This window comes from Dipteris shenzhenensis, chromosome 4 (genome assembly GCF_047967505.1).
Source record: "Dipteris shenzhenensis isolate YYH24624 ecotype China chromosome 4, Dip_SZ_1.0, whole genome shotgun sequence".
NCBI classification, from domain to species: Eukaryota; Viridiplantae; Streptophyta; class Polypodiopsida; order Gleicheniales; family Dipteridaceae; genus Dipteris; species Dipteris shenzhenensis.
Genome location: NC_141599.1, coordinates 6,001,259 through 6,015,862, shown reverse-complemented (window position 1 = coordinate 6,015,862; position 14,604 = coordinate 6,001,259). Strand labels below are relative to the sequence as shown.

Genomic DNA, 14,604 nt, shown 5'->3' with positions numbered 1-14,604 from the left:
TGCCATCTGACACTAAAGTGCCGAGCAAAACTATGCTGTGCATGATGGCAGACGACTATGCCATTGACAGTAGTTGCAGCCAGCAATCCAGCATAGTTGTGAGACATTTGTGAGACGCATTGAAGAGATTTGAGTGAAAATCATTACAATTTACAAATCAGAACTTACCTCAACAATAACAAATCTTTTATTAAAAGGAAGTTATCAAGGCCTTTCTCTGTACCCCTTCCGTTGTTTGCAGAGCTACTTCAGGCATATGCATGTACTTTTGTGCACTACACAACGATATTTCGGGATGTGGGTAGCGGCTCTCTGCTACTCTCCTGAAAGAGGCATTGCACAGAGGCCTAAGAAGATAACATGATTGAATGCTGATTAAAATTAAGTGTGAAGAAGAAATATAGGACGACTGAACCCTGCATTGCTGTCAGTAATTACTTCTGTAATGCTTTTCATTGAGCGGTATCCAACCTGCAAATGGTGATCACCGAGTTACCACATCTAACATAATACCTGATATTGTCCCCATATTGAACATTTTATTAGTAAAGATTCTGGCCCTTCTGTTGTTTGCAGAGCTACTTCAGGCATATGCATGTACTTTTGTGCACTAAACAACAATATTTCGGGATGTGGGTAGCGGCTCTCTGCTACTCTCCTGAAAGAGGCATTGCGTAGAGGCCTAAGCAGATAACATGATTGAATGCTGATTAAAATTAAGTGTGAAGAAGAAATATAGGACGACTGAACCCGGCATTGCTGTCAGTAATTACTTCTGTAATGCTTTCCATTGAGCGGTATCCAACCTGCAAATGGTGATCACCGAGTTACCACATCTAACATAATACCTCATATTGTCCCCATATTGAACATTTTCCTAGTACAGATTCTGCCTAGAGAAAGCATCAAAGTAACAGGAATGGCTCACACATTCATACCTTCTCCAAAAGCAGCTCCCGGAAATGTTTTGGGCGTAGTTCTATCTCTTTAAAATTTTTGCTAATCACCTTTACCATGGTCAAACAAGGTTCATTAGCATGCAGAAATGGAAACTAGTTCTAGAAAGCTTATCAGACGCCAAACCTTGTGGCAGCAGAGGCCCTCTGCATACCCTTGTGACATGATCAAACTTCTTTAACATTCAAACAGTACAAGGGAATTGACGAGATTGCATGAATAAGGCATGGGTTCAATTTATGTTATAGAGCAGTACAAAGTGATAATACCTCAGAGACATGGCATTTGTTCTTGTATGATTTCCAAGGTTGGGGTTCTAGCACCAATATGCCGCCCTTCAGTTATAAAATGAACGAGACTTAGTTCACTCTTAATGCCTCGCTGTTCAAATCTTCCTAGTCTTCAAAGCCTTCCACACCATGTTATTAAACTTGCCATGACAAATTTAAAAACTGCACCGAGAATAAAGTTTAATTCTCAATTTTCAACAAAACATCGGGAAATATACTGCATGTCGGCTTCTCTTAAACAAGGGATGGCTTACCTGAAACTGACTTTTCCAATGAAAAAGAAAGATGACTCTTTTTGCCTATGTATTCATTATCGAGGATTAAATAATATCACCATCAAACAAAAATATCCAATGGCTAGGATAAACTATCTATTACATACATTGCATGGGGCCACAAACTTTAGCAACCTTTAGCAAGATTGAAATTTGATCTCAAGAGTGATCAGAGTCTGAGCTAAGGATGTGTACAAGACTGCTTTCAGACCAAAGTCACCAGAAAACACGTTTCGAGCTGCACAAACGTCTCAAAACGTTTCTGCTTGAAACATTTCGAAACCGTGTATGCCTGAAACATTTTGAAATGTTTTGCCTGAAACTTTTCGACGAAACGGCTGAAATGGCCTGGTTTTTTGCGAAACCCTAAATTAGGGCTTCTGTGTAAAAAGCGTACAGCTGCCTTTTTTTTAATTTCTACTCTTGCCATGTCTCTACACCTGTTCAGTGCTCCCACTGTGCATCCTTGCCTACCTGCTCAGCTGCTCCACCTCTCCGCTATGGTCTACTAGCCTCTCCATCCCCCATATGAGCTTAAGCCTCACATTCCCTTTGCTTCTAATCTCCTCTCGCAGACTGATGACTGTGACCTGGGCTTGCTGCTCCAGCTCAGAGTTGTCATCTCCATCCCATTCCATCATCCCTCTCCATCCCATTCCCTTGAAAGTTGAGAGATATCTATCATTTCACAAAGAGAGAGAAAGAGAGAGAGAGAGAGAAAAGAAAGAAGAAAAAAAGATGTATTAACGTCCTCGGGAGGCCTCACCTGCCTATGAGACAAAGTACAATCACGTGAGTAACTCATAAAATAAGGGGCTCGCTAAGGCCCTTTCAGAGCGCTAGAAAAGCTCAAGGAAAGCTCATAACTCAGAGTGCTAGACTCAAAGAAAGGGAGAGAGAGTCTGCATATGATCATTGATGTCTAGACACTAGAGGTGGTCCCATGTGGACAATAGAATCTTTAGAATACAAGTTTACACATGTATTAGACTTCAGTATTATATGTACTGTTATATTCTATGTTTTACATATATTAATTATGCACATTTCTAGACGAAATTGCTCTGATATTTTCGAAACGCTTCTAAAAGAAACCTCAAAACCCGTTTCTAGGAACCTTTCTAGAAAGGTTTCTGGTGACTCATTTTCAGACCATTATGAGTTTCTAGTAATACCATTTGGACTAGCCAATACTCCGGCCATATTTGCCATAATTGTCTTGGAAAGTTTATAGCACATTTTATTGATGACATTGCATGGTAAACATTTAAGAAAAGTATTGCTGCGCATGGTAAACATTTAAGAGAAGTGTTCAGTAGTTTGAGGAAAGGCAGTTTTTTTTGTTAACAGTAAGACACCGTGCTACATATGGTCAGGTTTGAGTATTTTGGTTTCATCATAACTCCGAAGGGCTTTAAAATAAATCCCAAAAAAAGTGGTTGCTCTATTAATCTGAGTGGTTGTTATATTCTGACAGCGTTGTGACCATGTTTAGTATTTGCTTTAATGGCAGTAGTTGTTGAAGACCTTGTATTAAAGATTGTTGACTCCCAAAAACCTTTTCCAAGAGATCATTGACTCCCAAAGACCACTTTTCCTAGAAATCAAGCAGTTTTACTTCAAGAAGGAACGTTGGAATCGTCACCTCCCCATCTGTGAGTCCCCAAATGAAGCGTGCATGGGGGAGGTGCACCAGTAATGAATAGATTTTATTTATTTTTCTCATGGAAGAGAAAACTCGATCTCTCAATCTCTCAAACTATCACACTCTCTCATGCATACGGATCGCAATGCCTCAGTGGAAGGCAAGGGAGCTCTGATACCATGACAAAATATGAAGAGGGGAGAGGCCGAGTTTGGTGCTTCTCCACTCCAGCTAGATGCAGCCTTTCAGACCATCACATATCTACACCGGGTTAGATCATATGGGGACTGCACATCAGGGAGACAGAGGTTGCCATGGTTGGCTCTCGATTCCTCCATGAGGTTGGCAGCAGAGGGAGACGAGTGATGCTGGTATGCACGGACTCACAGATGGTTTGTGAGACGAGGGTTCCACATCGATAGGATACCTCCTTTTCAGTACAGTTTAGATGCCCCTCCGGTACTCCCACCCACCATCCCGATTGGGCCACATACCAACCAGGTCATTCGAGAGGATCCCCTGCAGCTACACACCTTTAGGGCCTGGTTGGAGCCGAGGGAGCTTCCAGTGAAGCTGAGTTTCTACAGAGATTACTGTCTTCGCATTTCGGAGGAGGGATTCATCACACCACCGGGGTACAGTGAGCTTCATATGCCTCACTCACTACGGATCTCCATCGGACAGTTTCGATTATCATCACACCGCCTCCGCATAGAGAGCGGCAGAGCAGAGGGGATTCCTAGGGAGCATCGCTTATGCATATTGTGCGACTGTCAGGAGGTTGAGTCGGAGGAACATTTTATTTTCAAGTGCCCAGTGTACTACAAGATCCGAGGTCGCTACCACTGCCTCTTCAGAGATGGCTCCGGGCTCCTTTCCAGATTCCTTGCCTACCCAGATCAAAGATGCCTCGCGGCCTTCAAACATGAGGGAGTCCGACATAGAGAGTAATTACTCAGGCGACGGGGCTTGGCCACATCATCAGACACCTCTCAGAGCAGGATCACAGAGTTCTTCCCATCGAGTGACATTGATAGTGCAGTCTCTAGCCACCGACGTGACAGAGACCCCGACCCGACGATCGCAGCACGACACACGAGACATCGAGGGGACACACAGATCACTCTGGGGGACCTCCCGTCATTGTTTAGACCCGGGATACGTCCCACGGGAGTCATGGTGGCTCTGGTCTTGCGTCGAGCCTCGTCTAGGAGACCGAGACGCACGGCACCCCTTGATGGGCACCAGCGTCCCATCACCGGCTATGCACCAGCCAGGGGGACATGACATACGGAGGATTCCGCTCCGCTCCAGTCCTTTTCTTTTCATTGTTACTGCCAGATGTATTTGATTATGTATGACCAGACTTAGGATTCAGCACGGGTGATGATGCTCGTTTCAGTAGCTCCACCCTTACTGTAATTTGTATCAAGTTTTCCTTCAGTCTCATAGACCCATCGGTCTTCCGAAGACTCTAATAAATTTTCTTTCTTTCCTTCTGGATGACTCTAGCACCAGCCTCGGTAGGTCTTCTATTGAGTAAGGCCCAAACTATGTGGAGGAAGGTGACTGTCTGAAAAATGGCATCAACTTGGAAAGGTGTCATGGCGAACTCTGCCTGTATTATCTGAGGGGGGACGGAGGGCTTACTCTAAATCATCCTACACCCCATAGTCACATGTAGCCTCTCAAATCTCCTCCACTCTTGTCGCTGAGAGATCACTCCCCAAAAAGTTGCTACATACATGGCAGTCGGCCTCACCAGGGTGTCGAAAAGCTAGCCCTTTGTCGGTGGATCCTGAAAGTGCGCCTAGACGCACTATCTCTCTAGTCAAGCCAAAGCACCCTACCCTCGTGTGAGTCGTGCCTTGGTTGCATGGGTCATCGTGAGAACTGGCCTTATGAAAACTGCCCCCAAGTATGTGCATGACTCCAATAGCTCACCTGGGTAAGTGAAACTATGTCGGTGAAGCACTACACGTGAGGTGTTGAAAAACATAACCTTGGTCTTCCCAAGGTTAATTGTCAAGTCTCTCTATTTGCATAACACCTTTGGAGCCTTTGCAATCCGTCTGGCGAAGATGATGTGAGGACTATGTCACCTGCATATAGTAGTATCTGTATCATCAAGTCAGCCAGTAGTGAACCCTCTCCTCCTAGGGGATCTATAAAGGATGTGATCTCATCAATGTAGAGCCCGAAAAAGGGGGCACCCCTACTTCACCCTGATCGTGCTCTCAACCCAATCTGATAGACCTCTTGGAGCACAATTTCTCCCTCTGATGGACTCGTAAAGACTCGTCACCCCCCAAGTCATAATCTCTTGAAGCTACAACTCCTGTAACCTCCTAATCAGGCGAGATCGTGGGACAGTGTCGAAGGCCTTCCGATGTTCCTCGGTCCAGGATTCTTGTTGGTTTGCGCCTTGCATTATCCTCTATCTCCTGAAACAAAACCACACCTTCGATTAGTGAGTCACCTGTATGTAAAAATTTCTTTAAGCGTGAAACATGAAAAACCGGGAGCACCTTACACCCCTGTGGCAATTCTAATTTATAGGCTACCTTGCCTATTCTCTTTAGAATTAACCACGGCCCACAGTATCGAGGTGATAACTTAGCACACTCTCCTGAAGTAAACGACTTCGAGTGCGAAGGAACTCTGAGAAAAACTTTTTCTCCTTCCTTAAATACTCTTATAGACCGGTTTTCATCCGCATACACCTTGGCTCTTGGCGGATATTAGCTCTCGCAAGTGCTAGCATCTCCCGCATTTGAACCACAAAGTTCGCGGCACTAGGCACTTTCTGAGGTACTCCAACTATAGTTGGATTTGCTGGTCTATAACCATAGTTCAGCTCAAACGGACTGAACCCTGTAGAGGAATGTTTTCTATCATTGTAGGCAAACTCTAACAATGGTAACCACTTGTCCGATGTATGTTGCCTCAATGACACATATGCCCTCAGCATATCCTCTAAAGTCTGGTTGACTCTCTCCGTCTAACCATCCGTCTCAGGATGATCCCAACTACTCATTCCCAACTCAGTCCTTAGTGTCTTAAATACCGCTGTCCAAAAATGACCGGTAAATCTGACATCTCTGTCTGACACTATGGATCTAGGCAATCCATGCAGACGAAATATGTCTAATAAACAAATCCGCCACTTGCGGGGCACTAACAGACTCTCTAGTCGGAATAAAGTGAGCCATCTTGGTTAGACGATCAACCACCACAAGGATAGAATCATATCCACCTTGTGTCGTAGGCAGCCCAACAATAAAGTCCATGGAAATGCTCTCCCACTTACTTAGTGGTATCTCCAAGGGCTGTAAAAGTCCGGGTGGCTTCACCCGCTCGGCCTTACTTACCTGACACGAAAAACACCGTGTCACATATTCATGAATATGCTTTTTCATCTTTGGCCAAAAGAAATCTCGCTTCACAAGATCATATGTCTTCTCGACCCCTGGGTGTCCCGCACATGGGCTATCATGGCACTGTCGAATGACTCTCTGCCTGAGATCATTCTAACTAGGTACTACAACCTTGCCATTTCTTTTCAGCATACCATCCCTTATGGTATATCTTGCATATGTTTGGCCTTTTATGGATGCCAGGTCATCCTTTTCGTTTTCCCCGGGTTTTAACACATGAGCTTTAGGCCATAAGCTCTGGACAAACTCGTCCACCTTTTGAGTTTCTCTGATCTCGGTCATTAGAGCACTCTCTAATACCGTGAAACTCATATTGTGCATAATGCGAGACAACGCATCAGCAACCTTATTATCCTTCCCTCTTCGGTACCGAATCGTTAAATTAAACTCCTGCATGAGCTCTACCCACCTAGCTTGGCGGCCCCTCAAGTCAGGCTGTTTACAAAAATGTTTCAGAGTATCATGATCCACATCCACATAAAACTCTGAACCATATAAATAATGCCTCCATGTTTTCAAAGCATGGATAACAGCATACAACTCCAATTCATGAGTTGGCCAATTCCTTTGAGAGGGAGAAAGCTTCTTGCTTTCAAAGGCTACTGGCCTTCCCTCTTTAAGGAGAACTGCTCCTACCGCAATGCCACTTGCATCGGTTTCCAGGAACAACGGTTTCTGGGGATCAACTATATTTAACACCGGTCCTGTGACCACAGCTTGTTTTATGGTGTTAAAACTTTCTTGCTGATTCTGTCCCCATATAAAAGGTACTTTATCTGAGATCAAATCAGTTAATGGCGATACTATTTCAAAACATCCTTTGATATGCCTTCTATAAAACTGGACAAATCCCAAGAATGATCGCAAAGCGGTCAGACTCTGAGGGATTGGCCAAGTCAGTATCGTAGCTACTTTCTTTGGATCCATTTCTACCCCTTCTGGAGTAATTATGAATCCTAAATATTCAAGCCTAACCATACACAGTATAGTTTTCTTTTTATTTACATAAAGACTGGCTTTCCTCAAAGTACTGAACACTATTCTTAAGTGTTCACGATGCTCAGTAATACTCTTACTGAACACTAGAATATCGTCAATAAAATATACTACAAACTTTTCGATATACGGACGTAGTAAATCGTTCATAAGCATGACGAATGTCGCTGGAGCATTGGTAAGTCCAAAGGGCATTACCAAAAACTCATAATGACCAAACCTGCTTCTGAAAGCGGTTTTATGCACATCCTCGACTCTAATCCGGATCTGATGGTAGCCACACTTAAGATCTATCTTGATGAAAATCACAGCTCCATGTAATGCATCTAGCAAATCATCAATCCGAGCCATCGGATACCTGTGCTTAGCAGTGATATTATTCAGTGCTCTGTAATCTATACAGAGGCAAAACGTATCATCCTTTTTCTTCTTTAATATCACTGGCGAAGCAAAAGGTGAGAAACTTGGTTGAATCTGCCCCAACTTGAGGTATTATTCCAGTTGTCTACGCACCTCCGCCTCTTCAGTAAAACTCATTCTATAGGGAGGTCTATTTACAGGTTCTGCCCCCAAGATCAGTTCAATTTTATGCTGAACATTCCGTTCTGGAGGTAACCCATAAGGTAGTTCATCCCTAAAACATTTAGAGAACTCCTCTGCTATAAGATTAGCCAGCTTGGCCATCTCACCACTTTGCGTAACATCAGTGCTAGCCGAAGAATCATCAACTGGCTCTGCCGTGCAAAGGAATAAAAACTCTTCTTGAGCTTTTCGGATTTCCATCACGGAAACCAACGGTCCCTGAGGTATATCTTTCTCACCTTGTAAGACATAAAGCACATCATCCATCTTGAATTGATACACGTGCTTTTTCCAATCAATGGCTGGATTCTTTCTAGAATGCCACGCCATACCCAGGGCTATATCTGCATGAGCAAGCTTAGTCATTTCAAAATCAAGCTTCTCAGCATAGTCCTGAATATGAAGCTCCAACTGGGTAACCCTTTGGTCCCATACTTCAGTTGAACTTCCATCTGCCATCCTGACTGTATACGCATAGTCAGATGGGCTAGTCTTTAACTTCAGCCTCTTCACGAGCTTGGAGTTAATCACATTGTGAGTTGACGGCGAGTCAAACAACACAATGACATCATGATTGGCCACTTGCCCTTTCATTTTAATTAACTCCGTATCATTAAAGACTGTATACCCCGTTGCTGCGGGCTTAGATAGGATGTTATCAGGTGCACTCGTTACTAGCTTAGCAACAGACACACATAATAAACAAGGTACTAACCTCTGAGAAGACCCCGCTAGCTGAATCTGCATCTCTTCCGCTCAGGGACTTCCCTCCATTTCCACGTCGCATTCTGAGACCACCATCTCAGCCATCCGACGATCTTTATTCCGTGGATAATCCTTCCACTGATGAGGCTGAAGGCAACCAAAACACAAGCCTTCTCTCCTCGCCTTTTCTCTTTGTTCTGGGTTTAAGGCAGACTTTGACCAAGCCCGGGCTGCCATTGGCGTTACTTTCCTTTTCACTCCAATGGTGGTACTTGATCTAGGAGTTTCAGCTGGTTTCGCCTGCTTGGCTTAACCACTCGGCTGAGAACCACTCCCTTTACTAATCCATTTCTTCTTAAACCCAGATTTCTTCTGGTACCCATACTGGGTTCCGACCTGTGCAAACCCACTTGGCATGCTGCCCTTGGCATCTTCATAGTTCAGGGCTATGGCTATTGCATCATCCAACGTGTTCGCATACTTAGCCCGAACTTCCATTTTAATCCGATCATTCAATCCAAATATGAAATCTTTCACTTGGATTGATTGAGGCAGGGGTTCATCAACCTTCATTACGCTCTCTCGAAACTTATCAGTGTATTCTGCCACTGACAAATTTCTCTGACGAAGGTTTCTATACTGATCCCAAGCTCGGGATGCTTCGTCAGGAGGTAAGAAGTGTTTCCTGAATTCTCTTTTAAACCCCTCCCAGGTAGTGAATGCTATTCCATCTTTCTGTTATTTAATCCACCACCGATCCGCTGCCTCACTAAACATGTGGGTGGCCTCGCGGATTTTCTTGATATCATTTCTGATTTCACAAATGGCGAACGCCTCGTCCCATTTGTGTAACCAGGTCTCAATGACATCAGAACTACGGTCATTCATCCGACCAAAATACTTTTCCGGCCTATAATTGGCAATATTAGGTACTTCAGCCTTTCTAGGCTCGACCGTATGGACACTAGACTCCAGTTCCATTGGAGCCTTTCCCTTCTCATCTCGAGAAGGTCTGACAGACATTCTGTGTATCGCTCTTCTAAGTTCAGACTGCCCTGCATTTGCCTGTAACTGTTGCACTAATAACTGCTGCAAGGCATCCTCAAGCAATGCAATCTTGCCAGATAAGGTATGAGCTACTGGGCGCGACACCTGCTGGGTCGGCCGGACTCCTGACTCACCAAGGTCCCTTCTGGAAGCCCCTTCTTCTGCTTCCATTCAAGTCAATGGGTGTTTTTTTTTTTTTTTTTTAAACACCGCTAGAACACTGTTTTTACAAACTGACACAATTCAGTCTACTGGCATTCTGACACAATTCCCTATACTAGGGAATACCTGCAATCCCAGCTTCACACTAACTAGGCATTTGATACATGCATATATCCCAAATCCCGCTTTTCCCTATACTAGGGAATTTCTTGCAAGTCAACTCAGACTGAAGCACACAGGCATATGCACAGGCATAGTAAACTACAAACTCTGCTACAACCACAAAAGCCTAATCTGCTTCTGACAAAACAGGAATGACGAAAACCAAAAGGGAAAATAGGTAAAGTGCTCCCTGGTCGATGAATTGGACATTCAGGAGTCCCAAAGTCTTCACGTGGTGCAGATGTCTCTTTTTTTTTCTTTTGCCAAAACGTTGCTCCCTGTTCGAAATCTGTCTGAGGGAATATGTCTCAGCTGCGTGGCCTTAAAAGGCTATGACTGTGAGTCCGTTGGAAAACAGGTTAAAATTTACTATGAGCCAGAGAACGTAGGCGCAGGATTTACGACGGAACAGACATCGATCGTCTGTTGTTTTTTTTTTTCATAGTCTCACAGGTCTTCCGTAACCTCTGTAATCTCTGCCTACATGACCTTGGAGGCTCTGATTGTAAGTGCACCAAAATGTAGTCAGCCACGTAACATATCGAAGGCCTTCCGTCACACGAGCCCCTGTTAGGCCCGAGCAGATACTACGAACAGTGCGGGAGGACCACCACGTCGTTCATCGTCACGGGCAGCAACCCCTCCAAATTTCGTCGATCACGTATCGATTCGCACGTCTCCCGTAATACGAGCTCCTGCTAAGCCAACGCGGGAGCACCACCAAACAGATACGTCGCCCATCGTCACGCCTGCGCTCCAACCTGCTGTCCGCTCCAAGATTCGTCGTCACCCTTGTTACACACCTCTTCTATCTACAGGCAAATCCACGACCAGTCCTTCATACGCGACTTCCTAGTCTGGAGATGCTTTCGACTTCATTACGATTCAACAAAGAATAGACTGTTCGTAGCTTTCGTCACAGCTCACGAACCCCTTCTCGTTTCGTTAGATCACGCTGCAAGAGAGCTCGACTCACGCTCACGATGCACTTCTCATATCATTAGATCAAAATTCGTCCATCGCTTGATCTCTTCCTGGAGCTCTGATACCAAATGTTAACTTTCTTCTCTACTTCGTACTGCAGATCACGGGAGTAGCACCGAATTTATTCCACCCAGCCAATCTTGCTGAAGCGTGAGAGCTAACGGAGAAAATCCGAGTCAAAAACATACGTCAAAAAAAACCATTCTCTTCTCTTACTAACTCCAACAAGCCCCATCTCCCTAGATGGATCTAGATGCCACATGTCATTATCATAGGGCCTTCCTAATGCAACATTTCACCCCTCTCTTGGGATGCTTTAATTCCTTTGCCCCTAGGCACATTTCTTGCATTAGGCCCTTAGCCTTAGATCCACCTAGTCTGGTGCTATCAACCCTCACCTAGGACCTTGACATTAATTCCCTCTCGATCATTTACATGAAGCGCAAACAAATATATTACAAACATAGATCCTATAAGGGAAATGTCGACTGATTCTTCTGAGGTCATGCTACCTCGGCTAGAGCGTAACACACATGATCACTCACAACCATAAACCTTGGTATGATCCATTACATCAATTTGTCCATCATACCCCCCCACAAATTGATAACCTCAACCCTAGCAGTAGTCCATGGGAAACTTCATGGCTTGCCTACCTCTAGTGGCAACACACATGATCCACAACCTGGTACTCACTCTAGTTGCATTAGCAGTAGACTCATTTGGGGCATCCTCACCCCAACATGATCTCACTCTGACTTTGGTCTCTTGGTTTACAATTTGGAAGATTGGACAACGACTATGCATGGGAAGTCCCCATAGGTCTAACAAGGTAAAACTCACATAAGACTAACAATCATTTGAGGGGGACATCCCAAGGTAGAGAACCTTATTGACCACACACATACAAAAAATCTACTTTGAAGATGTGGGAAAATTCCCCCCCTTGATGGGAATCTTTTTCTGGCGTCGTTTCCAAGCCACCATTGTATATCACTCATAAACTTGCTTGTCCATTGCATTGTACTTGGTGTCGATGAAGCACAGCTTTCCTTCTTTGTGTATCTTCTTGGTATGTTCAATCTTCATCATGGATAAGAGAGTCTTACCACTAGTCATTGCAACAAGGGCAGTGTCTACTCTTGTACAAGGGTAGTAAATACCATGAGGAATATACCATTTTAAAAGATCATATTTGCAATTCAAGAACTTCATAGTGATAGTCAAACAAGAGTTAACAAATAGATTCAACCAAGACATATTCTCCAAAAGCATAAGCATAATCATCAGATCATCCCCATAGAAATGCAAAGGGGCTGCATACATCACTGAACTAGTTGGAAACATCATGAATGATGCATCCTTGTGACCAATATAACCTTTCATCCAATCATATGTCTTGAAAAACATGATTTGCATAGTGATCGACCAACTTTGGAGCATTAAATACTTCAGCCATCTACTCGTATGACCAACACCCATCAATGCCAAGCAAAAACAGTAAAATACTGAAACTTTTGAGCATCTAACCACTTGCAATGCTTCAGCCATGAAGGAGATTTGAGAGAAACCCCCAAATCGAATAGTCAAGAACTGGAGGATCAAATTCGCACTGTTGGAGTTGGCTTTCAGAGGGCTTTTAGTATGGAAAGGAATCTTTATTACCAGAGAACTTCCACCAGAGAGCAGAGGCAAAATGTCGCACCAGGTCGCCATAGGCAGAAGCTCAAAGGTCGACTGGTTTTTTCTTCATTGCGCCTCAAATACTAGAGCATTTGCCTTCAGATTTGAACTGTAGATAGCTCTTGGTGTCGCCCCGCCTCCCCTGAGAGGAATTAGAGAAATTCGGCTCCAGCAGATCGCATTGCACGAAATAGCACGAATTGGATTTTGTGTCGGAACAGGTAGCAAGCGCAACTATCCTCTAATTGCTTGAAGCTGTAGATTTGCCCTATTACAAGGTATCTCTAGCTCAAACCATTTTGGAAATGGTCACCTACAGAGGGAGAACAAGCGCTTGGAAATTCTGCTCAAAAGAGAAGAAATGGAGAAGAAGAGAGTGTGAGGAAGAAGATGATGACGTGGCTAGAATGTAAGGCTCAAGGAGGACGTAGTGGCTCTAATACCACATGTTGGTGCAAGCATGGAAGCATGATGGAGATAGACAAGAGGTAGAGACAATGGCACAAGTATGAAGGCAATGAGCAATTGATTCATTCATAGAATGGAGTACATATAAGCAACTACCCATCAGTAGGTGGAATCTAGATCCACAGTTATCTCAATCAGGAAGACCACCAATGTCTCCTAAAATCTCTCAATCACACACCACACTCCTATATTCACTCAATCACACCTACTGACTGGCACATCATCAGTCACATCTAACTCAGGCACACCTATACACACACATGTGCTCACACACTCACTCACATGATCACTCACAACCATAGAACCTTGGTATGATCCATTACATCAATTTGTCCATTAGGCTTCCCATTCAGTCAATCCTAAACGCTTCCACCGGCCGTGAGACAAGTAACGTTTTCTAAAGACGGAGTTGCAACAAGCTCAAAAAAGATGTAGAGACATTGCTATAGATTCTTATGCCTCTCTTCTCACAACAGATCCTGAACACGCAGGCAAGAGATGATGCCAGGGATGCTATTTGTCAGTGTATACTTGTGTTAGTGAAACAAGAAATGAGAGTCTTACTTGGTGCACCTTTCACAACAAAGACTTCAGGGCTGCTCTTACCACCCTTCAGGGCAAATGTCCACGTTTAGATGGACTTACCCCTCCTTTTTTCATAGCTTTTTGGGATCAAATTGGGGATCGCATTACCTCAGCCCTGCAAGGCGTTTGGGACTCCGGTGAGCACTTATAGAGGGTCTCATTCATTTTATTCCAAAAGGGGGTTGCAGAAACTTAGTGTCTCGATGGAGACCCATCATTCTACTTGGCACTCTGAATAAGATTTTGGTGAAATCAATCAGCCTACGTCTGCAACTCATACTTCCAGATCTCATTCATGATTCGCAGATGGGCTTTGTACATGGCAGGAGTATTTTTTATAACATCTGCGCATTTTGGGAAGCTTCTGAGTGGGCCATGCACAGTGGCCACAGGCTGGCCATTCTACTCTTGGACTTTGAGAAAGCCTATGACAGGGTAGATTGGGGCTTTCAGGAGGGAACCCTTCTTCATTTTGGATTTACAGATGATTGGATTAGAGGGGTTTCCGCGCTTTATAAATCAGCCCACAGCCAGGTACTTATTGGAGGAGTCAGGGGAGACAAGTTTCGAATCTCTAGATCAGTCCGTCAAGGATGCCCTTTATCCCGCTTTCTTTTCTTGTTTGT

The 14,604-nt window shown here is 44.2% G+C and overlaps 1 protein-coding gene across 1 annotated transcript in view; it reads right to left on the bottom strand.

The window, feature by feature from the left end:
• Positions 1-217: 217 nt before the first annotated feature.
• The window catches only part of LOC147902377 (S-adenosyl-L-methionine-dependent methyltransferases superfamily protein), a 72,764-nt gene continuing 58,377 nt past the window's right edge, over positions 218-14,604 (bottom strand). Inside the window, exons 6-9 of the mRNA XM_087373357.1 lie at positions 1,227-1,292; positions 939-1,007; positions 774-806; positions 218-471 (exon numbers count right to left, since the gene is read on the bottom strand). Of these exons, the coding sequence (XP_087229483.1) occupies positions 382-471; positions 774-806; positions 939-1,007; positions 1,227-1,292 (258 nt within the window). The 3' untranslated portion in view covers positions 218-381. The remainder of the gene's footprint in view (positions 472-773; positions 807-938; positions 1,008-1,226; positions 1,293-14,604) is intronic.